A 27874-nucleotide genomic window follows, 5' to 3' on the forward strand; every position below is an offset into this window, starting at 1 on the left:
TACCAAAGGATTTACATTCATGAATGTTAGCATTTGAATAAGATAACATCTCGATTTTATATGCACGAAGCAGCGTAAATTAAACTGTTACGCTATGCAAATAAGTCTGCTTTTACAATAACGATGGGTACAGCATTTGTAATTAGTGCTACAAAAATAGCCCAAAAACTAAAAGCAAAAATAATAGTTTGATCTTATTTCAAATTAGTCAAGTTTAAACTTATTAAGTAATATTTTAGAATAAATATTTTTTTCCTATTTAAAAAAAATCTGACCACTTGAACTATGTCATTTGATATTGATTTGATATTTATTGAATAGAAGATTTTGTTCTATAGCAAATCAATATCAAAAAAATAAAAATAATAGATTATGTTCGTAACCTGTCATCTGTCAGATGACAGGTTACGAACATAATCTACTATTCTATATCAATGGTCACTGCCCATCTGCGTTGCGATGGCAATATTACGCTCCTTTAACATATTCCGATTTCTGTGGTTGGACACACGAGTTTACTACAATTTGAGTAGGCGTAACACGCGGCCCGGCGTGGCGTGGGGTGGCGTGTAACGGGTACGCACGGCCCGATAGTGTCACCTCGAAAAACACGTAGTCAATAATTCAATACACTATTCACTCCTGAGCTTTACTCGCTTCGGTTATTGATTCATATTGTTCTTTGTCCAGCTCTGTCATCGTGAAACTGCCGTCCGGTAGAAGCAGCACCACACGTCGGGTACCACCTGTATAACAAATCATGAAATAAATGAAACTAGTAATAGATATTTATTTATACAATCTCTTCTCATAAGATAAATACAGCTTCATTTACTTTAGCACATCGCCGGCGGTGGCTCAAAGCGGCGGGTTTTGAGTGTCTTTTGTTTTATTTTTATTATACAAATTTCAATTGTATGTCTCAGCAAATAAAGTTCTGTCAGCTATCAAATCAAAACTGCATCTCGACTCCATTCAACTCTGTAGGTGTGCGTGGGTAGGTTGCCTTACATCCGTATTCACAATCACTACTATGAAGTCACACAGTGCGCCCAACGAGCAGTAAATTCCACCGATCAAATTATTGAAAATCGACGTGACACAATAGTCTGATTGGTGGAACCAACACTGTGCGTTCCAGCCATAGTCATAATAAATCTAATCTATTTGCCTACTTTTTTACCCCGCAATACCTATACTCACACACGTACACTATGTCACCATACCTTTTTGGTACGAGGAATGCAAGTAATTATTTTAGGTGCAGTGCGCAGGGTTGACGCGCATCACGATTGGGTATAGTCGGAGACTGCGCAGTCCGTCTACTTTTTCACCTCGCGACTTGGGATTGGTACTCGTGTATCAATCTCGTGTACAGGTCGGCCTGCGCGATGACCTGCGTTGCGTTTCTTGCCGGGCTCACCCTCCACCTGCACGGCCACCAGCTGCAGCGCGCCCACCGCGCCGCCCGGCAGCAGCTGCGCTATTTGGGAAGGGTCGATCACCTATAAGCGGGGCGGTACGTGCCGAGTAAGGGCAGGGCGGCCTGCACGAGCTGTGCGATGACCTGCGTGACGTCCTCGCCATCCACCTGCACAGTCACCTGCTGCAGCGCGGCCGCCAACAGCTGCGCCAGTTGGGAAGGGTCGGTCACCTATACACGGGGTGGTACGTACCTGGCGAGGGCAGGTCGGCCTGTACGAGCTGCGCGATGACCTGCGTTGCGTCCTCGCCGGGCTCGCCCTCTACTTGCACGGCCACCTGCTGCAGCCCAGCCGCCTCGCCGCCCGGCATAAACTGCGCCAGTTGCGACGGATCGATCGTGAGCACATCCTATGAACAAAATTTATCAAAATAAATGTTCTACCAAAATATTGCTGGAATAAATAAGGTAAAAATTTAATGTGAAAAGTTATTAAAACACAAGGCTCGGTCCTATTTGCGATTCTAACAAAAAATCCGAGCGGCGAAGCGCACTTTGATCTTCATTACCTCACTCAATAAAAACAGTTCATCTTGTAATTTTTACTCATACGTTTTGATAACTTTAAAATTTCATAAGTGCCAATAATAATTACCTGTCCGTCTTCTCCTCTAGTGACATACGTGACACCTTCCCCTTCACTGGAACCTTCCACGCCCTGGACTGTGCCGTCCACGCCTTGAGTCGCCACTAGTAACGTCTGCGAAAGAAATACGCATCTTGCAAGATCATTTCCAGAATCCACACCATAAAACTTTTTTCTTTACGTACATATATTTATCATGCCCTACCATGTTAGGTCATCGTGACGTCATTAAGACGCACGCATGGACTATTTAGATTTCAGATAAACCCAACAACACTAGACTTATCAAAATCGAATGAGTACTATTAAAGAAACTATGCGGAAACTGGTGAACCGACAAACGTATATAACCACTAAACTCAATAACCTCCTAGTGGATTAAAGCTAGTAAAAGATAATAAATAAAGTAACAAAACTGACCTGTCCATCTTCTCTCGTGACGTACATAACGCCGTCGTTCTCTCCATCAGCCCCCTCCACGCCTTCCGCCCCCTCCACTCCCTCCGCCGCTACGAGCAGCGTCTGACCATCCTCGTTTTCACCAGCGACCTACAACACATTTAATGGTGTTAGAAAATAAAATACGTAAATTGGTACGTATTAACTGGGGTCCACTGCGCCACTTTACGAACAAAATATTGTTGTGCTAACTCCATTCCACTCTCCAGCAACTGCTTCACCGCACTCGCCTCCACCTCCACCTCCGTCTGGACATCAGACTGCAATCTCTCACCTGGTACAGCACGCCATCCTCCCCGCGGATCATGATGGGCGGGTGTCCCGCGTGCAGCTGCAAGCCCACTTCCTCGCCTTCGTCCACGTCCACCCCGCTCTCCAGCAGCTGCTTCACCGCACTCGCTTCCACCTTCACCTCCGTCTGGAAGGCAGAGTATACGGTCAAACCTCAGTAATATAATGTTGACATGTATTTGAATAACTTCACTCAGATAGGATGAAGTGAATTCTGTGTATCAGTAGTAGACGCTTTTGACGATTCAAAGTACTTGTAAAAGTCTAATTGAATAAAAATATTTTGAATTTAATCAAAAAATTTTGTTAAAAGTATGGTGCCAACAGGACCCTATTAGTAATAGGGACATCATCTGGATGTTGGCCTCCACTCGTCTGTTTGTCTGCAGGCGATGCCATGAACCATAATAAGTAGGGAGTTGAAATTTTTATCAAATCCTCTACCCAACGAGATTCTCTTTTTAGACCTTATTACCTTAAATAGAGTAATAATAATAAATCTCGACCTGTAATATAAATGCGAAAGTGTGTTTGTTTGTTGGTTTATCCTCCAATCACATCGCAACGGATCGAAGTGTTTTTTACATGGGTAATGGCCTAATGAGTTTAGTTGAAGACAGAGAGTGACACAGACTACTTTTTATCCCAGAAAATCAAAAGAATCCCCGTAAAATTTTTAAAATCTACTCGGCCGAAGTAGACGCCGGAAAGGCACCTTTCCAAAAATTTTTATACGTGAGTATAGCCGTAACATTCTTTAAGAAAGTATAATAAGTTCTTGTTATACCATTTTAAAACATCATTTATCAACACAATTTAAAGTAATACAGCGCCATCTGCTGTAACTTTTTGTACTACTAACTAACCGCCAAATGTGCAGTATGACGTTGTATATTTTGATGAGCATTTACCCAGAGTTAAAAGGGCAATGGAATTTACAAAGCAAAACGTAGTTTCATTTCATTTCACTAATTTATTTGCTTTCATGTACATTAATTTTTGTGGCGTTTCTTTGTTTAGCTGATTGCGGATTATTACAGCTGGGTCTAGCACCAGATGCTGGATCTTTAAGTTTACTGGAGTTTTAAGTTCAATAAAATTTATATCAAAACTTACTCCATCTTCATCAGTCAACACTGGTAATGAGGGTTGTGCACCGTCTCCCTGAATCAACATGCCCGTCGTACCACCGGGCGACATTTCAACCTGCCAACAACGATTGCATTAATTAATTAATCAAATCGAATAACAGACCAACAGCGTCATTATGGAGCATACAACTGCAAAAAAGGATAGAAGAACAGACGCATTTGCATAGAGTGGTGAAAAATTCAGTTAAGCTACATCCGTCAAGACTATTATCGGTCTGAAAAGCAGTTTCTACTAAGAAGAGCCGACAAGAAACTCCAAGGTGATTATTTTCAAAACGCCCTACATACCTTCATGAGCATGGTGCCGTGGTGTGTGTCCGGCGGCGGTGTGGCGGGCGGCTGCGGCGGCGGAGTGGGCGGCGGCGTGGGCTCACCCTCGGCGCGCGCGAGGCGGCGCCCCGTCAGTGGACACAGGGTGAGCTCGCGCTCCGGGCTCGGCGACGGCAGAGGACCCAGCACTCGCGGGAATGGATCTTCCAAGCCGTCCGACGAGTCCGATGACGCTTCCCACTAAACAAATCGACGTCATTGATTTATACTGCACCAGATGATCCAGTCTTGCGATATCGCCACAAAATATAAATCCTCGAATCTCACCAGTTTACACATTATAAAAAGAAGGCCGATTCCAGAGTATTTTGTTTTAATCATAATAAAAATGTAAGAAACTTGACAACCTTGTAATAGAGTAGATACATAGATTAATAATAATGCGTTTTAGTTGCAAGCAACGTTTTTCATTTGTTTTCTTATTTGTAATGGTATAATGTATAAAGTTCAACCAAATATTAAAAATAAATAACTTTTTTTAAGCCTTTAAAAAATAAAAATATCACATACATCGAAAAGTATCGAAAAGCAGTTACCTTTTCGAACTCGACAGGGACCTGCTTCTCTCGTATGCGCACGATGTTGCCGGCGGACGTCGACACGGAGAAGCCTCGGCCGCGGCCGCGTATGCTGCCCCCGCCGCGCGGCGGCGTGCCCCGCAGCAAGCTGTCTCCCTGAACATTCATCATCGTCATTAACCCATCGCCGGCTCTATACTGAACACGGATCTCCTCTCAGAGTGAGATGGGTTTAGCCATAGACTACCACGCTGGCTAAGTGCGGATTGGCAGACATCACACACTTTTGAGAACATTTAAAATAAGTCTCATGTCTTGTGGATGTTAACAGTATAATGTATAGAGCCTCGATAGCTTAACGGTTGAGGAGCGCACTGTATTCCGAAAGGTCGGCGGTTCAAACCCCACCCGTTGAACTATTGTCGTACCCTCTCCTGGCACAAGCTTTACGCTTAATTGGAGGGGAAAGGGGAGTATTAGTCGTGATTAGCATGGCTAATATACTCTTGTAAATAATATGAGAATATAAAGAGAGAGTTATTACGGCCTCCTGCGTCCCTTGCTGCCTGCTGGAGTCATATCTTTTGGTCTATATCCACTCACCTGTGCTAGTTTCTTGTTGAGAATAGTAACAGGCGACTTCCCGTCCTGTTGCTGTTGCGAGTTGCCGTATGTGCGCTGTATCGTGCGCTGGATGATCTTCTGCCCCGAAGGAGTTATTATAGTCTTCTCCGTCACTTGCTGGCCGCTGGAACCGTATCTTCTAACCTGTACGAAGTTATACTTTTGTTACCTCAACTCTACACAGTATTTTTAATAATGATTGTGTAACCTTGTTCCAATTCCAAGTGTGAAGAAAGAATTCAGGACATTAATTATTACTACTTGTTTACCTGTTGTGGGGTTGTTTTAACTATTGGTGACTGCTTCTTGGCTTCTTCAAGTTTTTTCTGAAACAAATATACCTATATGAAATATGAATATTATTATTGATGAAAAATGATTTATTGATATTTATCATTATGAAACGATTAGATAAGAGATTTATTTTGCGTACCTGCTTGGCTGCTAGAATCTGTTTTCTGATTACATCTTGGTCTATATTCAAACCCGGCCCCAGTTTTCCGGGTGAGTCAATTTTCATAATACCAGAACTCTTGGACATGATATACACACCTAAAAAGATAATAATTACTTGTTAAGATAACTAAAAAAAACCCGATCATGTGCGTGTACCATTGTACAAGATAACATTTTTATGTGCAGCACTGCTAGTTAATGACAGACAGCGCCATGTATGTGTGATTTAGTACACTAATTATTTTTTCTTAACACATTTTTTTTACGTAATCGTTGTACATACTCGCTATTTAAATTATATTATAAGCTAAGAACTTTTAATTAAATAATATTTACCAGTAGAAAGGTTAGGCATGTGCTTGGGGTCCACCTTGATAACTCCTTTAATGTTGGGCATTCCTTTGCCTCCCAGCCCCAATGACTTAACCAGCTCAGGATCAATGTTTGAAGACGATTTTGGTGAGGGCTGCCCATTCAATATCTTCTTCTCGGTTACTAAATAAATAAATACGATATGTGTATTGTACCTAATTTATGGATTTCTATTACACATGTTTAACAATAATTCTACTTACCTTCTGGGACGGAAGTCACAGGTTTGCTATCCGCTAAAAAATATTTATATCAATTAAATTAGGTACATTACTAACGAGGTCATTAAAGTTTTAACTAAGTACCTTATAGTAGATGGCTTTATGCTAGTCATAGGAAGTAGTTTATGCAGCGTTTTTTTTAACTGGGATAGTATGTGGAAAACCAAAACCATAGGAGATACATATTTTTGGCCAAGCGTGAGTTGTTTATAAAATAAATAAAATGTTAATATGCACGATGTCCCCAACTCATTCCCCCACAGGTAAATGTGTCACTTGTCAGCGTCTATGCAGCCTATACTCCGTGACGCGACGCGTATGCATGATACACACGAGTCTTCTCTTTTTAAAATACGAATGTATGCGCTTTGCCTATCCTGAGTTTTATAATAATAATTAATTATTGTTTGGTGAGAACCAAACCAGAAGAACCTGAGGGCGAGTAAGGTCGTCTACACGATCGACCGACCAAATAAAGTCCGCTGTGGGCGATGCCGTACGAGTGTACCAGACCTTCGGCCAGCAGGGAGAAGTGGCGAACGCTCGTGAGGCCCGCTCCACTAAGAGTATTACGATGACGAAGAAGAAGAGTAGAAAAGAAGTGGGAACCTTTGGAGGGAATGGAATCCGCGTCAGAGTAGTCGTCGTCGCTGGAATGCTCGCGCTTGATCCTCTTGCTGGCGGGCTCGTCGTCCGCGCCGCACCACGCCTTCACCTGGTCCAGCGCGCGCGCCTTGCTCGTGCGCTGCAGGCGCCTGCCATAAACACATACACATTCGATACCCAACCATCCATCCATTTAGGTAGACGACCGGTGGTAGCTGGCCGGTTTTTTTATATATAAAATGAACCACCACTAATAACGTTTTTAAAAAGTCCATTCAAATGTATTTGCGGCAGAGTGAACAGAATGAGGGAACTCTCGATTTGATCCTGAATCCAACATCTTATGTCGAATATTGACTGTGGTGACGTAAAATCAGAGAAAAATAGGGCTACTTTAAGGGCTACCTGCGTCAAATCAAACTAACATTTGACGCCTTCCAGTGACGTCGAAGCGTTGACGTTCTGTTAGAAGTTCCCTAACTTTCGTGAACTGTGGTTGCGGTGAGTCAGTAGTGTAACAAAAATTTCTTACCCTGTTGGAGTGAGTGCTGGACTGCTGTCAATCTTCTTTACCACTTGCTTGACCACCTGTGGCAATGGTGTACTGATTTGTTTCACCTAATATGAAAGCATAAATATTTTTAGTCTTAGTATTTCTATATATACTATTCATACTAATCCACACTAATATATTCGAAAGTGGGTCTGTCTGGTAGCTTTCAGGCCCGTGACACCTTTAGTTCTTTCTTAGCCGCAAAGCGCTAGTATCGCAACAAGTTGCAGCCATATTCTTTTTTCTAGTCGATGGCCATATACATAGACTCTGTGGCATACTATTCTCTCGTTAGAGAGTAGTATGTACCTTGCTCTGTGGTATATATACTGGGAAGCCATATTGTTTATTGTTGTTGTCTCCAAAGGTTAATAAATTATGGGAATTGTGGTGATCCCAATTAATTCCTGTAAATATAGGACTCAGTGCTTTGCCGAAGGCTCAATTGTTGAACAGACACGTATGCCAGAAGCACTTCGATAGACATCAGTTCGACAGTATGGGGTGGTATGGGAACCCGACGTACGCATGGTTATCTCTACTTGTTTACTGAAAAGGAAAATACTTCACGGAATTCCTGAGCTCATTAGGTAAGTTGATTTCATGTTAAAGATGTATTAAGCACTAGGTATTCCCTAACATAGTTTTTACTTTGTGCTTTCATACCATATTTCATGTGAATAAATTGTGTAAAATTCTTTTTTCAGCTGAACATGATTTCAGTGATCACAATTTTATTATGCTTTACAACCAACTTCAGATCAACAGAATTCAACATTCAGAAGATTCAACAGTATCCACTCAAAGTACAATAATAATAATTAGTGGTGAGTTAGTACAAAATTATCTGTCCTGTGTCTAGTAACTATTTTATTTATTCTTTGCTAACATTGCCTTAATTATGGCTAAAGTCTTATATGCAATACAAATATTGATGTGATGGTCTCCACGGAACCACTACTTTAACACTGTACTGATGTCCATACAGTAGATTTTATCCATACTTCCATACTAATATTATAAATGCGAAAGTGTGTCTGTCTGTCTGTCTGCTACCTTTTCAGAGCCCAACAGTTAAACCTATATTGACGAAATTTGGTACTGAGGTAGCTTGCATCTAATAATTGACATAGGCAACTTTTTATCCCTAAAAATCAAACACTTCCCACTGGATCTTTAAAAATCCTCCTAGTCCTCTAGTTTTAGTTTAGTTTATAGCTGTATTTTTTAATCAATCGGTTATATTATTATTAGACCAATTTTAATATGTAGGTACCAACTATCAGTCGTCTCATTAAGAATCCATGTAGTTTTTCATACATGATTTCTTGTTTATATAATTTAATTTTTCATTAATAAAATAATATTATTCCTTTACAGCCAATTTGACAACCAAGTGCAGGTATTTTATTAAAAGAATAAAAGAAATGTTTATCAAAGAAAACAAGAAGCAAAGGCTATTTTCAGAAGGATCCTCAAAGATGACTTTTGGTAAATATATAAAGTGTATAGATTAAGAAGCAAGAAATATAAAACTGAATTTGATAAGTTGTTTTATTTTACACCTAAATATATGCAAAAAAAATAAAATTATAAAGGTACCCCGTTTCAACGTTGTCATGGGACATCACTATGCTATCGATATCGACATCGACACAAGGTCGGATTGTGTCCCAACACTTTTTGCGACACTAGCGCTATGCGGCTACAACGGAACTAACCGTTAACTTTTGCACTGTCCTATCTGTCTTTAGACTGTATATAGTGATCTGTGGTAGCTTTTCACTTAGTGAAAACTTCTTTAGACGTGTTCAGGTCGGGGAAGAACTCAAATGTTATAAGCTTTAACCCAAAACAATAAGGTTCAATTTTAATACACGCATGGTAGCGTATTGAAATAGTTACTGTACCGACAACTTTCAGAAAGGTTAGTCTTTGGAAAGTGTTACTTAATGCTTTGGCATCAAAGCACAATTATTTTAGTACACATTTTTATCAGTATTGAAAAAAATAGCGTCATTTTGGAATGTATTTTTAACAGTACCTAATATCTGTAAGTTATAAGAATGATATGCGCGTTGGATAATGTATCACATGCCTATGTATATTGTATAACTATAATTTTTGATACTACAATGAAGTTGAAAAAGAACTTTTTTTTTCAGTTTTAAGGCCGATTCACACCAAGCACGTACACGTGACACGTGCGTAGTGACGTGCATGAATCCGTAGACATAACTGCACGCATCACGTCTACGCGAACGTTCACGCCACGCAAGCGGTATGCCATGTCTCATACAGTTCCATACATTACTTTACAACGCAATGGTACGCGCTACGTCTACCCTTACGCAACGCTTACACAGCCTGTGTGAACGAGCTGTTAAGGTTTCGCTACTGTCGGCAGTCACCACTAAATGCCATCCTTTTATAAACTGCACCTGAACCGGATGTTGCTGCTGCTGCTGTTGCTGCTGCTGCGCGCGCAACGCCTTGAGCTCCTTCTGCCGCGCGAGCTGCTTCTCGAATGCCTCCAGCAAATGCTTGCACGTCTCCATGTTCTCCACCGGCTCCCACGTGTTCTGATCACTGTTCAAATGACATAAGACACTCACTTACTTACAGGGTGTTTAGTAATTAGTATATAATGACGACACATACCCATGCTACTTTGGTTTGATAAATACAATGTTGAAGTATAATGACGAAATAAAATTATAAAAATTTCCATACAAAAATTTTTTTTTATGTCAAAGTTTTTATGACCCTAATGTGCCCTAACTCATTGAGATCGTTGGCCATCTTTAAATAGGCGGAGCCAACGATCTCAGTTACATACAATACACGTAGAAAAATATTTGAGTGTACACTCAATTGCAGTGCATTTTTATAAGTGTCCACGTGTACTGCTGCAAAGAGAAATATAACTGAAAAAAAAAAAACTATCAAACCGGTACGCATTTTGTATAGGTGTGCAAGTGTGATACAATTTTTACATTACGAAAAAAAAATTGACTATATTAAACAAGAAACATTAAAAATTTTGAAGAAGCATACAAATCTACAATGCTGTATCAATATAATGATGCAGTATTTACTGTACTGCTGCAAAAAGAGAGAAATATAAATGAGAAAAACACAATACTTACTGTGCGTATCCCTCCCACTTGAGCAGGTATTCGAAGTGCTTCCGCCGCGGGTTGAAGCGCTTGGCGAGTATCTTCTCGACGACGTACTCGCCGGCCTCCGCGCCCGCGCCGCCCTCGCGCTCCGAACGACGCGCGATCCTCTCTTCCGGCGGCACGCGCTCTTGTGCGTTTCGCACCGACTCCGTTGACATATCCTACAACAAAAAAAATACAAACCTAAAACGTAGACTTAAAAGGACTAAGCCTTTTGAGCTAGTGTAGTTATAGTGTTAGTGCAATTTAAAGAACACTAGAAAAACAAAGTGAAAAATTTAGTGCTAGTGCATTTTAAAGAACACAAGAACAAAGTGTCTTTCAGTGAAAACTAACTGTAAACTAAGATAAGTTAATACACCGATTCTTAGATCTTAGATAAGTACTTTTATAAGTTAAGGTTAGTATAAAATTGCTTTATGATTTAAAAAAAAAAATGCGATCAGTAGCTGGACTATGACGTGGACTATGGGTTTGTTACTTCCCTATTACATAGGTCATTGGTCGCAAATAACGGAGTTAGGGCACGCGAACCGTTGCGAGCAAAATGTCAGTGTTATCTTGAAAATGGAATTTCTTGATAGAGAAACCAATCATCATCTGCACCTCACCATCTGCAATCGAACATGCTAACTACTAGGTTAACAAGCCAGTTAACTACTTTAACTTACCCTTTTAGTGACCGAGGTGGACAAGGGCAACTTGTTGACAAGGGTCTTCATGCCGGGACTGGCTTTCACTTCATCACTCTCTTCACCTGACGGTTGTGTCTCCAAGTCGTCCTGCAATACATTTTAGTTTCATGTTGTAATATGCACCTATGTAATATAAAGGAATGTATATAAATGATCATTTTAATTTTGCAAAACGGTCATCTTTTTAGGGTTCTGTGCCACAAAAGGAAAAAAGGAACCCTTACAAGATCACCTCGTTGTCTGTCATTTGTCAAGAAAACCTATAGGGTACTTCCCGTTGACCTAGAATCATGAATTTTTAACCGACTTCCAAAAAAGGAGGAGGTTCTCAATTCGTCGGAATTTTTTTTTTTTTTTTTTTTTTTTTTATTTTTTTTTTATATTTTTTATGTATGTTCCCCGATTACTCAAAAACCCCTGGACCGATTTGGAAAATTTTTTTTTTGTTTGAAAGGGTATACTGTGCAGGTGGTCCCATATAAATTTGGTGAAGATCTGATGAATATCTTCGGAGATGGAGAACAGAACTCCTCAATGGATAGGAGCAAATTGCTCGCGATCAGTGTAATAGCTTAGGGTTTTAACTGGGCACAGCATATTATAGTACAGTGGGGCCACTAAAAATTGTGAAATAAAAAATTTTCAAAAGAAAAATAAAACCGACTTCAAAAACGACAAACACTAAAAAGTAAAAAATAACTTTTGTTTAGCTACACGTGTAATGTACCTAGGTATGAAGTCGGGCGAGCTTCACTCTTGGATTTCTAATTTTGTTTTAATATGCTCGCTCGACTTCATACCTAGGTACATTACACGTGTAGCTAAACAAAAGTTATTTTTTACTTTTTAGTGTTTGTCGTTTTTGAAGTCGGTTTTATTTTTCTTTTGAAAATTTTTTTGGCAGGTAGGTAGGTCTTACAGCACCAGTAAAGGAAAAATCTAAAAACCGTGAATTTGTGGTTCATCACAAAATAAATTAAAATGTGTTTACGCAAAATTGATTTACTAAAGTTAACTTGCAGCGTTCTACATAAAAGTGTTAGGTACATATATTTTGTACAATGTTACGGAACCCTTCGTGTGCGAGTCCAACTCGCACTTGACCAGTTTTTAATGATTGATCCTTTTTCCTTAAGATTTTTTTTAGGTATGCATATTAAGTTTATTATTAAAAAGTGTTCATTTATAATAGAAGATCAATTACATTTTTGGAGGATGAAATAATATTTTCTCTAATATACAAACTCTTTAGCTAAATAAAACACTGGTGACGCCAAAAAACAAAAGTTAAAAAAAAAAAAAGTAAACTAACTCCTTTGGTTTTTCGAGGCCTGCCTCTTCTTTTAGTTGGTCCCTCTGCCGGTGTATTCTGCACTGGAACCAGTTGGTCTTCAGCCTTGAGCTCCATCTGAATAAAGTTTTCATAGTAATACAAGAGTTTTTTTTTTAAGTTTTTTTTAGAGTTTATGCAATTAATTACAAAAATTATGACAGCCATGATATTCCCACATTAGTGCAAATATTAATTTTCCTGCACTGCTTCATCATGCTAAAAACTGGTTGGTAATATTTTTATCGCCAAAGTGTTGTAAGTCTACTTCTATAGTTTCAATAGAGGCAACTAACAGGCGTATCTAAAGAGCGCATTTTGTCTTTGCTCAGACCTAAGACATTGTTAAAACGAGACAGTGTTTTATATAGCTGGCATAAATCAGTCTTATTTTATCTGAATCTTAAATCTGAGCAAAGTCAAAATAGGTTCAATAGATATGGCCATTAGAGGTGAAGTCAGACTCACATTCTAAAATGTAAACAAAATTTTCAAAATTTAAAAAACCCCCAACACATTTTTAGTACATATTGGCTGGACACTAATTTGTATTGGTCAGATAGTAATAACCGGTCTAATAAGAAAACTAGAAAAGAGCTTACAACTTTCAAACGTTTTTCTTGGATTATAACGAAGAGCACTCTCGATCAAGCCACCTTTCAAACAAAAAAACTAAATTAAAATTGGTTCATTCGTTTAAGAGCTACAATGCCATAGAAAGATATACAAACACGTAGATACACACGTCAAACTTATAACACTCCTTTTTTTTGGGTTGGGTGTTAATAATTAATCAAACTCACAACCATAGCGTGTGCAAATTTAGAGAGAGCTTGCACGTCAGTCCCAGCGGTGATCCACGCGGTGCGCTGCGCCTCGGGCATGCGGCACCACTGCTGGTACAGCTTCCAGCTGTTGTCCGCCGTCGACGTGGACCCGTCGCGCGCCGACGAACACTTCCACAGCAGGAACGCCCACACCTGAGCCTTACTTTCATTCTGTTTCAAAAAAATAAGACCTGTAGATCGATTGCGGAAAAACTGCATCAATCATTGTTACAATCTCAATTGTTGTGATTGGTATGGCATTATTATTAACTAAACAGCTTTAACTGATGCGTAAATATATCAAAAGTTTTTGAGTTTTCCGAATGTTTGTCCAATCTAGTAGCAATCAGTGTGCAACCTGAGTGATGGCGCACCGCGTATGGCGGATTGCGGAGCAGATCTACCTTTGTACTTGTCCTTAGGGCACGTGGGGAAGTGCCCTAAGGACAAGTGCGCGCCCGCTAGCACCCTGAACAGGTTCGAACGTGTCGAACAGGGCAGGTTTTACGTGTTTAATGCCTTTCATTCCACCTGTGCAATGTTCCGTCACTCGGGATGCAGACTCTTAAGTGATTACGATTGTGACATTGTAGCTGTCATTCTACTGCAATCAAGGCCTAGCTTATGACAGGCAAATATGACAGGTCATGGTCATGTCAGGTGATGATCAGGGCTATTCATGATCAGCGTTCTATTGTATTTTTAAAAGCATTGTTATTTCAACAAAAGATAACTTACACTATCTCTTACAGGTGATTTTCCAGTACAATTGCCAGAATCCTTATGCTCTTTGAATTCGTTAATAAAGTGAAATGCGGAATGACATTGGCCACACACAAGGACATCCAGTGTTGCCATTTCTTCATGAGCCTCTGAAAAAATAAATGTCGCAAATATAGCTCACAAAATTCACATAGACAGTACTATAATGATGATCTGTATAAATATTCAATTCAATCTTGAGTTTATGTCACACAGTGTACCAAATGGGTAGAATTTACTTCACCAATAATGTGTGGAATTGAACAAACAGATAAATAAGCAAGTGTGTCCGTGTATTGTTATATCACATTCCACTAAATCTGGGATTGCATACAATAGAATATATTTTTATTCAAATAAATTTTGGCAAATGCTTATGTATTATCAATTTAATTTACCACTGGTTCGGAATGCTGAATCTTAATGCATTTTGACATATTTATTTACAAAAGGTAACATTTTTTTGTGTTCATAGAATTTTATTTTTTACTGTAAATATTGTTTTAGCTGTTATTTAATTAACTATTAACATTTATTTATAGAGACTGATCATTAATCGTACAGTAAATTAGATAACATATTATTATGGTCAAATTTGGGGTATCTTGCATATTATCTCTACCTAGTATACAAAGTTGCTTGTCGACGTCTATCCCTTTGCACGCTTGATATAAATAGATGAATAGAAATAAAGTAGAATGATTCAAAAGGAAGGTTTATACATATAGTTTAGTTTAGTTTTGTGTTACTTTGTTGAAACATAAAGATAATTGCTCAAGATGTTAGAAGAAATCAAGCCAACTGCGAGCTTTAATCGAAAATGATGTCTTATTCTTTTGAAATATAACAAAAAAAAAAAATTCTGACACATCATTATCTACATTGCCCACCCACCACCTACCCATCCTGGCTTCAACAGGGTCTTTGAAGCCAGGGTGGGTCCCTTATCGTTACCTTTCTACTAAAAAAGTATTAAAAAGGTGGTGAAGCTATAGTGGATTAAAAATATCAAGCATAATTGAATACCTTTTAAAGCTGTAGGATTTTTGGTTAATTCCTCAGGATTTCCTGCAGGTATATCCTCTGTTGTAGTAGATTCTCCTTCTTCCATGGTAGTCATTTTTACTTTATACTCCTAAAAGCCACAAGTTATTTTAAAAACTGTTTAATTTTTTAGATCAAGGGTTTTATATTACTACATAACCTTTTCACGTAGGTTGAGGAATTCCCGCCAATAGCCGCTATCTTTAATGAAATAAAAATAGGAACTCACATAGTTAACTTTACGGTTTTTGAAGCTTATTGTAAATTATTACTTAATAAATTTAATAATATCGTGTTCATGTAACCTTTTTAGATTATATTTTCTTTTCAAATTCCAATTTACAAATAAATGAAGCACTTTGCAATATCAATCAAATGACGCTTTGGCTTTCATCGTTCTAGTTATGATACACTGCCCGGATAAAATGTATTTGAACTTATTCATAATTTTATTTACTTTTGAATTACTTTTACACTTACCTTACCAAAACAATACAATGTCAAATTTTTAATCAATTTTTTTTTATTTAATATTAACCCTGAAGAACGCACGCAAAACGGAACAACTGAAGGCAAGCATCAAAATCTTTATGAGGAAAAAAAAGCGTCGCCGACACATCGACACTGCCCTTTAACAATGGCCGACAAACTGTGTTTTCTATGTCAATCATCACAAAATTAGCCAATAGCAGGAAAGATAAACTTTCATTTGAACCAATCTGGAGTTACACACAATTTGACATAACGTAACAGACTTATTGACGCCATATTGTCGACATTATTCGCCGAAAGATTTTTTAAGTCGACACAAGTAAGCGACACTTAATTTTTTTTCAATTATGAGGTTAAATCAGATTTTAGTACAAAAAATGGCATAATCTCTATTTCGATGTCTTATAGGCGGCAATATTTACCCATTTACCCATGAAAAACAAACTTACAAATGCTTTAAAACATGATTTTTAGGCGCTAGGAAGCGCTGCCTAGATCGCGATTTCCGATTTTCTAGGAATTTCATCTGAAAGTGTAGGTACATGTCTTGTACATGTAAGGCATAGATATGATATAAGGTCAGGCTCGAACCTATGGCTTGAACATTGCCCTCAGAAAGGAACATACTCTTTAACGAGAGGTCCCCAGATTGTCCCCAAGTTGACCCAAACCAGCTAAACAAATCCTGATTAGTTCCACAAAGTAGGTAGGTACATAAATCGCTGCACAACATCTGCACAAAGACATCAATCCCTACTCCATACTAATTACTAATATTATAAATGCAAAAGTCTGTCCGTCTGTCTGTCTGCTAGCTTTTTTGTTAGCCACAGTACACAATTATTTTGATGAAAAGTACAGGGTTAGCATGGGGTTAGTTTACATCCCGGGGCCGGAGATAGGCTACTGTTTATTATAAAAATCAAAAAGTTCCTACGGGATTCTCAAAGGCCCATACATTTAACCGATTTATACGAAATTTATAGCTTGCGTCTCTGAAATTGACGTAGGTACCTAGGTAACTTTTTTCCCGGAAAAGCACAGAGTTCCCACGAGATTTTAAAAAGCTAAATCAACGCGGACAAAGTCGTGCATCATTTATTTAGTGTATTATAAAGCTAGCCTAGCTTAGTAGTTAAGTACCTACTTATCCTATCGACAACGCTTTGCCCTTGGTGCCCACCCGAAGTTTCTCCCAAGTCCGAAACCCCCCTTTAACCAAAAAACACATAGACTCGCACAAAAAGGGTTCCATACCATCGTACAAGATAATATACCTAACACCTTTATGACTAGAACTCTGCATGTTAATAACGGTCTGCGCCATCTATATTCAGTGGTAAATTTTTCGTGAACACATTTAATTTTTTTTTTTGTGTGATATAACATCCACATAATTTCACGTTTTCGGATTAATTCTTTCCTTGTGCTATAAGACCTACCTACCCGCCAAATTTCATGATTCTAAGTCAACGGGAAGTACGGAGTACCCTATAGGTTTTGTTGACAGACACGACAGACGGTCAGATGGACTGACAAAAAGGCAGACAGACAACAAAGTGATCCTTTAGGGGTTCCGTTTTTACTTTTGAGGTACGGAACCCTAAAAATAGCATTCGTTAACTAACGCTGAAGGTAGGTTTCTCTTCAGACCTATTATAATTATAGATCTGTAGTAGCGAAATGGCATAAGCCGTTAGTTAGCCAACTCCCTTAGCGATATGGCTAACGCCAGGGAGATGTTAAAACGACTGCGGCCGGGCACATGAATATTTGTTCTAATCTAATTTAACCTTACTTTAGACTTTGGTTCAACTTTAGACTTTAGGCTTTGGTTTGGTTTGGTTTAGTTTTTAGTTTTTTGGTTGGGTTTGGTTGGTCTAAAGTTCAGAAGGGCGCCAAAATCTAAAGTTTGGACGTAGGGCGGGTACCTAGTTACTTAGGTTCTATTGGGTAGTATTCATGTAATATTATCTTATTAGTATTCTACATATCTATGTCCTATGATATCAGAACATTATCAGAAGGATACACAGGAAGGATATCAGTAAAGATTTGTTTATAGCGCCCTAACGGCCGCGGCAGTGGCGCATACTAACTTTGACATTAGGGACTAGGGTGTCCATGTTACGCGCAAATTGAGATTGATACATTATTTTTAGTTTTACATTTTTTAAATACCTTCGATAAACAACTTAGTTTAGAATTTAGGCATCAAAAGCTTAAACTTTTAAACTTTAAGGGCGTCTGGTCGATTTCAGAAAACCTGCATCAATCATGATGACAATCGCCATTGCTGTGATTGGCTGAATTTATAGCACTGTTGTTGCAACAATGCATTGCACAGTAGCCGGCAAGAAAGATTATAGATCGATCTTTGGAAAGAGATTTCGGCTTCGTACAGTGTGTCTCTGTCACTCATACCTTTGTGATGTTTTGTCGGTCTCAACGACAGCAACAACGCTCTTAGTACGAAACCGCTATCTCTTTCTAAAGATCGATATTTCTTGCCGGGTACTGTAGCTAATAGTGAGTGAGTATCAACCAATCAGAGGTGATTACGATCGTAACACTGTAGCTGTCATTTGACCGCAATCGGGCCCCTTTTAATTAGTAGGTATAGTCTATTATATTTTGTAATAATTAGTATTGTAGTACGTAGGTATATCAGTATTTAGCAGTAACTATTTATTATTGGATAAACAATAAGCCTCAATAGCTCAACCGGTAAAGGAGTGGACTGAAAACCGAAAGGTCGACGGTTCAAACCCCGCCCGTTGCACTATTGTCGTACCTACTCCTAGCACAAGCCTGACGCTTAGTTGGAGAGGAAAGGGGAATATTAGTCATTTTAACGTGGCTAATATTCTTTTTTTTTTTTTTAAAACTAAATAGTAACTATGGATTTAGTTATTTACCATAATAAAAGCCGATGGCACTGCACCTTCTTTAAGGGCTGGTGATGGTGAATTATTAGCAACATAATCTTCAGGTCTGAAATGTCTACTACATATAACTGAATTTTTTGTAATTTTGCGATCAGCTCCAACACAACTTATCCATTTTTCTCTGATGTTTTCTTTTTGAGGGAATCTTAAAAAACAAATGAAAGAAATATTGTATTGGAACCATATTGGAACAATGTAACCTGTGAAAGTATATCGTAGATAAGTCATTGTTAAAATTTATTATTCTGAAACACTTTAGGGTTCCGTACCTCAAAAGGAAAAACGGAACCCTTATAGGATCACTTTATTCTCTCTCTGTCTGTCTGTCCGTTCACCCGTCCGTCCGTCGTGTCTGTCAAGAAAACCTATAGGGTTGATGTTGACCTAGAATCATGAAATTTGGTAGAAAGGTGGGCCTTATAGCACAAGTAAAGGAATACATTCGAAAACATAATTAATGGTTACATTACAAAAAAAAATCAAAATGTGTTCATGAAAAAATTAATTTACTAAATAGCGTTGTTGTCATTTAAACTTGCTGTGTTGCACATAAAAATATTAAAATATTTGTACGATGGTACGGAACTCTTCGTATTCGAGTCCGACTCGCACTTGACAGTTTTTTTACTATTCTAAAACACTTTTTTTTCAGAAAAAAATTGTTTCAGAATAAATAACAAAACGAGCCAAGTGCGAGTATAGACTATTCTCACAAATTAGTCGATACTAGAGCTAATTTCTTAAACTGGAACTTTTCAAGTAAAATTTTTTACATAAACCTGTGAGGATGATATTCCCATTGTCGCAATTAAAATGCCATAAGCTAACGTTGTCGTGTTAGTTTACAAATTGTGAAAAACTAAATTAAATTTGAATTTCGCGGGCAGGCCCGTCTCATGCCCCTTATATAGCCCTGCAGGTCGATCGCGTAAAACATATATCAATCATTAAAGAACAGCATCAATGTCAAAACATGGTTTTGGCTCCACGTATCATTGAGACTGTCCGTAAAGGACCGTCGAGGACTAAAAAATTTCTGACATTGATGCAGTACACTATCGATAAAAATTTTGTATGAACACGACTGAAAATTGGTTCCACGTAAGACTTTTGAAGTAAGATATCCGTAAAGGACTGCGACAAATGTTACGTCAAACTAGGCTTTCATTGATACAAGGCATGAGGTGTTATTTACGGTGACATATGTGGTATCCAAAGTCGTTTTACTACTCATATTTTTGTTAAAATATTTTAAAAAGCTTTTTTAAAATAATTTATCAAATAACAAAGCAATTAGGATTATTATATGAAGTAAGATAATGTTAAAATCATTGAAGAATAATTTTTAGATTTAAAGTTACCTTTTGACACTTTCGTATGTTTGCACTTTGCCGCCAAAGGTTTGGTGTATTCAAGTTCAACTGCGAATTTTTTAGTAAAAACGTGGTAAAACACCAAACTATTGTAGTTTTTGGATTAATTAGCCGCATAGGGTATGTATTACATAAGATTTGTGTACCTACCTACTCAATAATAATTTGCGCCTGGATAAATTCTGTTTATGATAATGGTGATAAGCATGTGGGAACATAGTACATAATTATCTACTATTTTAGGTAGTTTAGTTTTCATAACTAAGTTTTGTGTGTTTATGTGTAAGAAGTACCTAATACATTTTATTTTATTTTATTTATTGTATTTACATTATTCTTACAACTATTTACATTGTATTCTTAGCGCCCTGAAGTATATAACATAAATATTGCCTATACCAATTATTTGCAGATATTATAATTATGGCATCAAGGGCAATTATGTACGCTGAACTCAAGAGAAAAAAGCGTGCCCTTATACAGATCAAAAGATAAAATAGAGAAAACTTGTATAGAGGATGCCTGCGACTTGGTCCGCGTGGATTTGGGTATTTAAATATCCCGTAGGAACTGTACCGGGATAAAAAGTTGCCTGTGTCAATTTTATAGGGACGCAAGCTACCTCAGTACCAAATTTCATACAAATCGGTTAAGCGGATGGGTCTTTAGGAATTCCGTGGGAACGCTTTGATTTTCCGGGTCAAAAATCCATCCATCCCCCAGATATAAGCTAACTGTACCAAATTTCGTCAAAATCGGTTAAACTTTTGGGTCGTGAAAAGGTAGCAGACGGATAGTCTGACCCTTTCGCATTTATAATATTATAGTATGTAAGTATGGATTATTTACTCTGTATTACTAAATAAGTTTTTTTTAGATCCTAGCAGAAAAAAGGAAAACAAATAAAACACCAGTCAAACTAAAATATTATTTATTTATTTGAAATATATTATGTACATAGCATTAATGTAATTCAATTCAGTTAATAAAGGCTTATCTTAATATCTTGTTATTAATGGAATTTAAAAAAATGTTAGTTGTTAGGTGAACAATGGCTATGAAAAGGTTTCAAATATATTTGGATAAGTTTATTACTTCTTAAAGGCTGACGGTGTTGTGTGCTGGTTGGTGTGCTAACTTCTGGTATCTCAGTATCAACATGATAGACAGACTGAGAAACTTCTAATGCCAGTGAAATATGTAGCGGTTATGTGTAGCTTCTATTTGTGAAGGCTCCTCTGTTTGTTGTATAGTTGTCACTAAGCTGCTCATCAATAATGATTTCTCATATTGTTGATGTACAGTAGATGTACTTGGTTGAGTAGGCAGGTCAGGAATCTACAAATAAAATAAAAGTATTTTATACATAAATTCATAATACCTACTATTAAATATTTCTTTGAAAATTTAATATGCCTTTGTGTAACAGTAACCACTTAAAATTTACAGCTCTTGCAGTATAATTATAAAACTTACAGTGGAATTTTAAAATAACTGTGATATACAGACTCAGACTGAACAAAAGTAAGTGTAATTGCTATAATACCTATGATTCATTTATTGGAATCTGGATTTTGGGTTCTCCCTCTACTGCCACGTTCCCAATTATACTTAGTTCTTCGATAGGGGTCAAAGAAGTGTTGAAATTTGGTTCATCTCCAGTGCCAGTGGCTTCTCGTCGCAAGTCTCCAGCCTTGCCTTTTGTGGGGCTCTTAAGCAGTATCCGATACTTCAAAAAGTAATAAACATACTTATTCTCTTAATGGTTATAATACAATATATGACAATAGAATAGAACCTACTGCTATTATTCATAGTCTTATAGTGGCAGTTTATACTATAAATTATTATCATAATTGCAGCATACGTTCTTTGAATCAAAATTAGACGGACAACATGCAGCTAAAACTAAAAAATCTGCCACAAAGCGCAATAGAGCTTGTGGCCGATATGTTTTGAATACTTACTCGCTTCCACTCCACGAAGGTTTAATACACCCTGCCCCCACAGAATTGAGCTTTCTGGAAAGCTCTTCCCATTATTAAGAGCTACCTGGCGGCCGAGAGGTCCTCCACCGAGCCCACCGAGTGCAATATTTGAGTTGCTTTCAGCAACTTCTAACAGAATCTCAAGCTGCCTCACAGAGGCGGCCCTGTAGGGTGCCAGTTTCCTTTTTAGTTGCGACTTTTAAATTACTTTATATTTACAAAGTCAACTCAACGTAAAAGTGTAAATAAACAATACTCTATGAACCTAGAAGAACCACAAATTCACATATTCCGCGGCACGGGGCACAGACTCGTAATACTTTATTTCAATAGCTACAACGTAGTCAAGTTTGGAAGACTACTATGGCCGTATAGATTGCTAGGTTACCATAGATATTCAAATTAGTCGGATTATAAGTATGACCCACCACTAAAGTATCGATAGTCACGTGATTGCGACCTATTACTACATGATTGCGACCGATTGCTACAATCCTGAAAAAGCTTACGCGGTACCGGTTATAAGGACTGTAACGATAACGATCCTTAAGGATATTTTTGGATGTGAGATTGAGACAATTTTTACGCGATCGACCTGCTGTATTATTCTCTGTCACGGTTACCGTACATTTTTGACATTTTCAATTTCTAGTTACCATAGACAGAACAAGGAAGAAGTATATGGATGGAAAATTGTTAATACCTGTGAAAAGACAACCCGCAATCGGGGTAGTACTCTTTTCTACAACCCTCGATAGCACAATTCCTCACCATTTTGAAAAATAAATATAAACTTAGAATAATTCCACGTATTCTCACAAAAATCCATTAAAATCATATGATCAAAACTGTAAACTGCTTTAATTTCATCATAAAATGACAGAAGTATAATCTGGTATTATAGTCTGGTAGGCACACAGACTAAGTATATATAAGGGTAGGCATGTTCCGAAATGAAAATAGAAAGGTGGATGCTTGTAAAATCGATCAGCGGGTATCAATTTTTTGAAAAAATAAATGTAATGCAGATGAACTTACAACCTAAATCTCGCCAAACCGCATAGTAGTTTGTCGGCGAGCTAGCGCTCATAAAAAATTACATTTTTTATCGAGCATTTTGAGTTAACATGGCAGGTGGAACAGCATGAAAGACTGTGACTAAGGCTCTTAACTGGCACTAGTGAAAAGACTAAAGTTTCTAGTACGTGTAGCATGGATGTTTAGCAAATTACTAGGCCACTTACACGCGCCACCACTGCAAGCAATTTTACCCTTATCTCACGACCTTTATGGAGTTTTTCCGCTCACGACCTGGGCACCTAGTACATTTTGTCATTGTGCTAGATCTTTGGTACTGCAAATGCTTATGGGTGGCGGTTCCTTTGCTTTTGCGAAAAAAGTATAGGAAAATATTAAATATTGAAAGTATCGATACTACTTATGTATCGATACTTTTTGCGAATCACCACACCGCACACCACTAGGCACTATTTTTTTTTTCTCTCTATATGACTGAACTGAATACGGATTTTTACAATTTACACAGACCACAGACTACTGACGCATCGTGGGACGCTCTAATTCGCGCTGTTAATTATTTTTTCATATTTGTTTCCTTGTAATACAGGTGTTTTATAGAAATATTTTAATTACTGGGTTTGAATTTGACTGTCTCCTTATTTTGATTCAAAAATCAAATCTAGTTTCAGACAATGTCGGGTATCGCAAGTGCACGTTTAGCCGAGGAGAGAAAAGCTTGGCGCAAGGACCATCCCTTTGTAAGTGTCACGTCTATTCATTTATTGGAATCGTGATTGCTAGCGTTTTTTTGCATCACGTTTATTATACAGTATTATTCCTATTATTTCATTTCAGGGTTTCGTCGCCAGACCTATGAAAAATCCAGATGGATCATTGAACCTTATGACTTGGGAATGCGCGATTCCTGGTAAAAAGGGGGTTAGTATATTATTCAAATGCTAAAATTATCTATACCACCACCTGAATGTGAGGTTTAAAATTTTTGAAAATTTCTTTGCAGTGTTTAAAAAATAGTATATTCTTAAGATGTATTTATTGATGGTTTCTTTTACAGACACCATGGGAAGGTGGATTATACAAGTTAAGAATGATCTTCAAAGACGATTACCCCTCAAGTCCTCCCAAGTGTAAATTTGAGCCACCTCTCTTCCATCCCAACGTGTACCCTTCTGGAACAGTTTGTTTATCACTACTAGATGAAGAGAAAGACTGGCGTCCGGCCATCACCATCAAACAAATCCTTCTCGGTATCCAAGATCTCCTGAATGAGCCGAATGTAAAGGATCCTGCACAAGCTGAAGCATATACAATCTATTGGTTTGTATTCATTAAAAAAATTAAATTCGATAGTAGATTTACTCATGTCTAAACTACTGATTAGATCTTAATGAAATATTGAAAAGATATTGCTGACGTTTTAGAGATAGATATAACTTACTTTGCTAGCTGTTCAAATAATTCAGTCACATGATAGTGTTCTATAGCAATGGCAAGAGCTAGTTTTAATTTATTTCTATAAAATGCTTAACATTCCAAAAGAAACCTCAGGTATCCAGGTTTCCTCTCTATGTTTTCCTTATTTACAGTGTTATTGTAAAGCTTTCTTTATTTATTCCCCTTTAACTTACTTCAAAAGCTAACCGCAATATAAGTTTTGATTTTTGTTGGTCCGTTTAGAGGAAGGTAGTTTGAAAGTAATTTTTTTTCAGTGCTTTTGAATTTGGTTTACTTCTTTTTTTAAATTGTTTTTCGTTGTTGCTATAATAAAATGGACGTTACTTTAACTAAGAATTATTTTTCAGCCAAAACCGGCTAGAATATGACAAGAGAGTAAGAGCACAGGCGCGTGCTATGGCTGCAACTGAATGAATCCCTCATGCATTCTACAACATTCCTTAACCCAGCAGGAATGCAGTGACCAGCTTTGGTAGCAGGGGATTGTTTTGGTTTTGTATAAAGTTAGGTATCAACTATGTTCCCCAAACTAGTCCTGCACTCCTGTACTGCTCAACAGTTCAAGAGATCTTTGCAAATAATATGTTCAGCAAACACACATTACTCTCACTCAACTTATTTCCGAGCAAGGGAAGATAATATTAACTAGGGAGGACTGTGAAATCCAACAAGTTTGGGAACATGGTAGATAAATGCATCCAAACTATGAATAAGAAAGCCATATTTTCTATATCTGTCAACTGTCACTTGAAAATAACAGTTTACATGGAAAATACTTCATAAATAATGATTGGTTTCTATATTTCATAATAAAATACAGTGAAACTATACTAAAAAATATATTAACTTAATTGAATTATTTTTCTAGCTTAGATGCCACAACATGGTCGACATATTCCTATTTGTAATTTGGAGGCATAACTAGCTAAATAGATTTGTTCAGATCACTTTTATATAAATTATATTGTTGCTAAGGAATCAATATTGAACACATTAAGTATCCATTTTATATACAAAAAGTTACATGTAGCATAAATTCATTTGTGCCTAATGCCTAAATTACGTAACTATTATGCAATCATTACAACAGTCACACTATTTATTCTTATTTGCTGACAGTATTGAGCTTATTGATAAAATCCACACATTCTGGGCTGGATTTATCTTTAAGCTTGCTGATATTGGATTGTGGTTCTTGCATTGTTTGCTTCAAAGTTTTGTAATAGAAAACAAATTATTGCTCAGAAGATTCACTGGCTATGTAGGCACTTGTGATATAACTTTTGATACAATAGAGATTGGATTTCATGATAAAATTATCTTGCATATATATGTAGTTGTATTGGGACTTTATAGAGTGTATACTTTGCCTTTGCTCAGACTCAAGATTGAGCTAAAACGAGACAGTTTTATGAGAGAGATATACATCTGTCTCGTTTTAACTCTGTCTTAAGTTTAAGCAAAGTCAGAGTGTGCTCTATAGATATTACCTTTAGTAGCCACATTAATTTAAAAAAAAACTTAAATAAAAGTACTTTTGCCACATTAATTGAATGTTAGGTCCTCTTGCTTCAAAGTTGGTTCGAAAAGAAATTAGGTTTAAGTAGTGTTAAAGTATTTACTATTGTAAAACATTGTTCTCAGTAAATAATTTAACAAAATTTAATAAATTAGAAATCAAACTTAGTTTACACATGTTTTAAGCTCTGTATGTCATTCTGATATTAAGCAGTATCGATTATAATGTAAGATTTTTTAATTTATTTAAGAAAAAATATTAATAACTAGTGGATGCCCGCGACTTCGTCTGCGTGGATTTAGGTTTTTAAAGATCACGTGGGAACTGTTTGTTTTTCCGGGATAAATCAATTACAGGGACGCAAGCTACCTCGGTACCAAATTTCATACAAATCGGTTAAGCGGATGGGTTTTTGGGAATCCCGTGAGAACTCTTTGATTTTTCGGGATAAAAAGGATGCCTATGTCCGTCCCCGGGATATAAGCTAACCCTGTACCAAATTTCGTCAGAATCAGTTAAACTGTTGGGCCGTGAAAAGGTAGCGGACAGACAGACAGATACACTTTCGCATTCAAAATATTAGTATGGATTGAACATCTGGAGTGAGTTCATGTCTCAGAGTACGTACCTAGTTTAATTTCGTAAATTTTTGTTCCTTCACTCTTATAAAAAATACAAAAAAATGGTAAACTGACATGAGACATCATCTGCTATCATCTCTTGCAAAAGAATCTACAATATTACTTTAATCTATTTTTGTATTTTTACGTTAGATTTATGTAACAATAAATAAATTAAACTTAATGTATATTTTATTGTCAATAGTTTGAATTGGGTTTGAAAGTAGAGTTCAAGTTTATGATTTATGTGGTTTGGGTCATTGCAATCTGATGATTTCAAGAACGATTTTAAGATAATTTAGATTTTAGATTATATACATAATATGGACGTAGGCCTAGACCCTAGCTAATGAAGTATGTTTTAGTGGCGAATTCGTTATGTTTTTAGGTTTCCATACCTCAAAAAGAAAAATGGAACCCTTATAGGATCACTTTGTTGTCTGTCTGTCTGTCCCTCCGTCCGTCCGTCGTCTCCAGAAAACTGAAAACCTATAGGGTACTTTCCATTGACCTAGAACCATGATTTGGCAGGTAGGTAGGTCTTATAGCACAAGTAAAGGTATAAATCTGAAAAACGTGAATTTGTGGTTACATCATTAAAAAAAATTAAAATGTGTTTCAATTTTCAAAGTAAGATACCAAGTGGGGTATCATATGAAAGGGCTTTACCTGTACATTCTTAAAGAGATTTTTATTAATTTTTATGCATAATAGTTTTTGATTTATCGTGCAAAATGTCGGGAAAAATACCCGTGTACCCTCGGTGCGCGAGTCTGACTCGCACTTGGCCGGTTCTAGTGTTGTTGTACCTAACTTACAAGTCCATTTCAGATATACAGTGTCGTGTCGAAGCAAGGAGCATGATCTTCGTGTATATAATGCGTACAAAATTGTTTCCTATGTCAGTGGTACAAAATGACTTTCTTATGACTTCTCACGCGCCATTTT

The 27874-nt window shown here is 37.4% G+C and overlaps 2 protein-coding genes and 2 long non-coding RNA genes across 14 annotated transcripts; 2 read left to right on the forward strand and 2 right to left on the reverse strand.

Moving 5' to 3' along the window:
- Nucleotides 1-384: 384 nt before the first annotated feature.
- LOC123872653 lies at nt 385-23175 on the reverse strand. Of its 8 annotated transcripts, XM_045917063.1 has the most exons (24): nt 22995-23175; nt 18901-19075; nt 15473-15581; nt 14423-14556; nt 13661-13855; nt 12840-12935; nt 11504-11614; nt 10800-10993; nt 10092-10239; nt 7630-7715; nt 7101-7246; nt 6474-6506; nt 6235-6393; nt 5876-5994; nt 5712-5768; nt 5422-5586; nt 4837-4974; nt 4259-4480; nt 3936-4025; nt 2803-2946; nt 2490-2618; nt 2079-2183; nt 1677-1833; nt 385-746 (listed from the first exon to the last, which is right to left on the reverse strand). In XM_045917063.1, the coding sequence occupies exons 1-24, from the start codon at nt 23063-23065 to the stop codon at nt 637-639; spliced, it is 3093 nt and encodes a 1030-aa protein (XP_045773019.1). In that variant the 5' UTR covers nt 23066-23175; the 3' UTR covers nt 385-636. The 8 variants fall into 8 exon arrangements, with proteins under 8 accessions (XP_045773019.1, XP_045773020.1, XP_045773026.1 ...); XM_045917064.1 differs by lacking the exon at nt 6474-6506 and having other exon boundaries at nt 22995-23174; XM_045917070.1 differs by lacking the exon at nt 18901-19075 and having other exon boundaries at nt 22995-23169.
- LOC123872690 lies at nt 7886-9196 on the forward strand. Its single transcript, XR_006797511.1, has 3 exons — nt 7886-8240; nt 8358-8477; nt 9031-9196. It is a non-coding gene; the product is annotated as an uncharacterized LOC123872690 (long non-coding RNA).
- Nucleotides 21220-22413, reverse strand: LOC123872688. The gene is made up of 3 exons (XR_006797509.1): nt 22271-22413; nt 21850-22032; nt 21220-21641 (listed from the first exon to the last, which is right to left on the reverse strand). It is a non-coding gene; the product is annotated as an uncharacterized LOC123872688 (long non-coding RNA).
- Nucleotides 23176-23789: 614 nt separating the features above from the next.
- LOC123872686 (SUMO-conjugating enzyme UBC9-A) lies at nt 23790-26522 on the forward strand. 4 transcript variants are annotated; one of them, XM_045917136.1, is made up of 5 exons: nt 23790-23918; nt 24001-24069; nt 24167-24250; nt 24387-24649; nt 25135-26522. In XM_045917136.1, exons 2-5 carry the CDS (start codon nt 24004-24006, stop codon nt 25199-25201), a joined length of 480 nt encoding a protein of 159 aa, XP_045773092.1. In that variant the 5' UTR covers nt 23790-23918; nt 24001-24003; the 3' UTR covers nt 25202-26522. The 4 variants fall into 4 exon arrangements, with proteins under 4 accessions (XP_045773092.1, XP_045773093.1, XP_045773091.1 ...); XM_045917137.1 differs by having other exon boundaries at nt 23795-23918; nt 23995-24069; XM_045917134.1 differs by having other exon boundaries at nt 23823-23880; nt 23995-24069.
- The last annotated feature ends 1352 nt before the right edge of the window (nt 26523-27874 follow it).

The sequence above is a fragment of the Maniola jurtina genome, chromosome 15, assembly GCF_905333055.1.
Source record: "Maniola jurtina chromosome 15, ilManJurt1.1, whole genome shotgun sequence".
Lineage (NCBI taxonomy): Eukaryota > Metazoa > Arthropoda > Insecta > Lepidoptera > Nymphalidae > Maniola > Maniola jurtina.

Coding starts and splice junctions, on each gene's coding strand:
- LOC123872653 (XM_045917063.1), bottom strand. CDS start 23,065: ATGGTGAGGAATTGTGCTATCGAGGGTTGTAGAAAAGAGTACTACCCC. Junction 10,994..11,503: donor CCACCTCGGTCACTAAAAGG/GTAAGTTAAAGT, acceptor TTTTTGTTGTAG/GATATGTCAACGGAGTCGGT. Junction 1,834..2,078: donor CTAGAGGAGAAGACGGACAG/GTAATTATTATT, acceptor TTTTGTTCATAG/GATGTGCTCACGATCGATCC.
- LOC123872686 (XM_045917136.1), top strand. CDS start 24,004: ATGTCGGGTATCGCAAGTGCACGTTTAGCCGAGGAGAGAAAAGCTTGG. Junction 24,251..24,386: donor CGATTCCTGGTAAAAAGGGG/GTTAGTATATTA, acceptor TTTCTTTTACAG/ACACCATGGGAAGGTGGATT. Junction 24,650..25,134: donor GAAGCATATACAATCTATTG/GTTTGTATTCAT, acceptor ATTATTTTTCAG/CCAAAACCGGCTAGAATATG.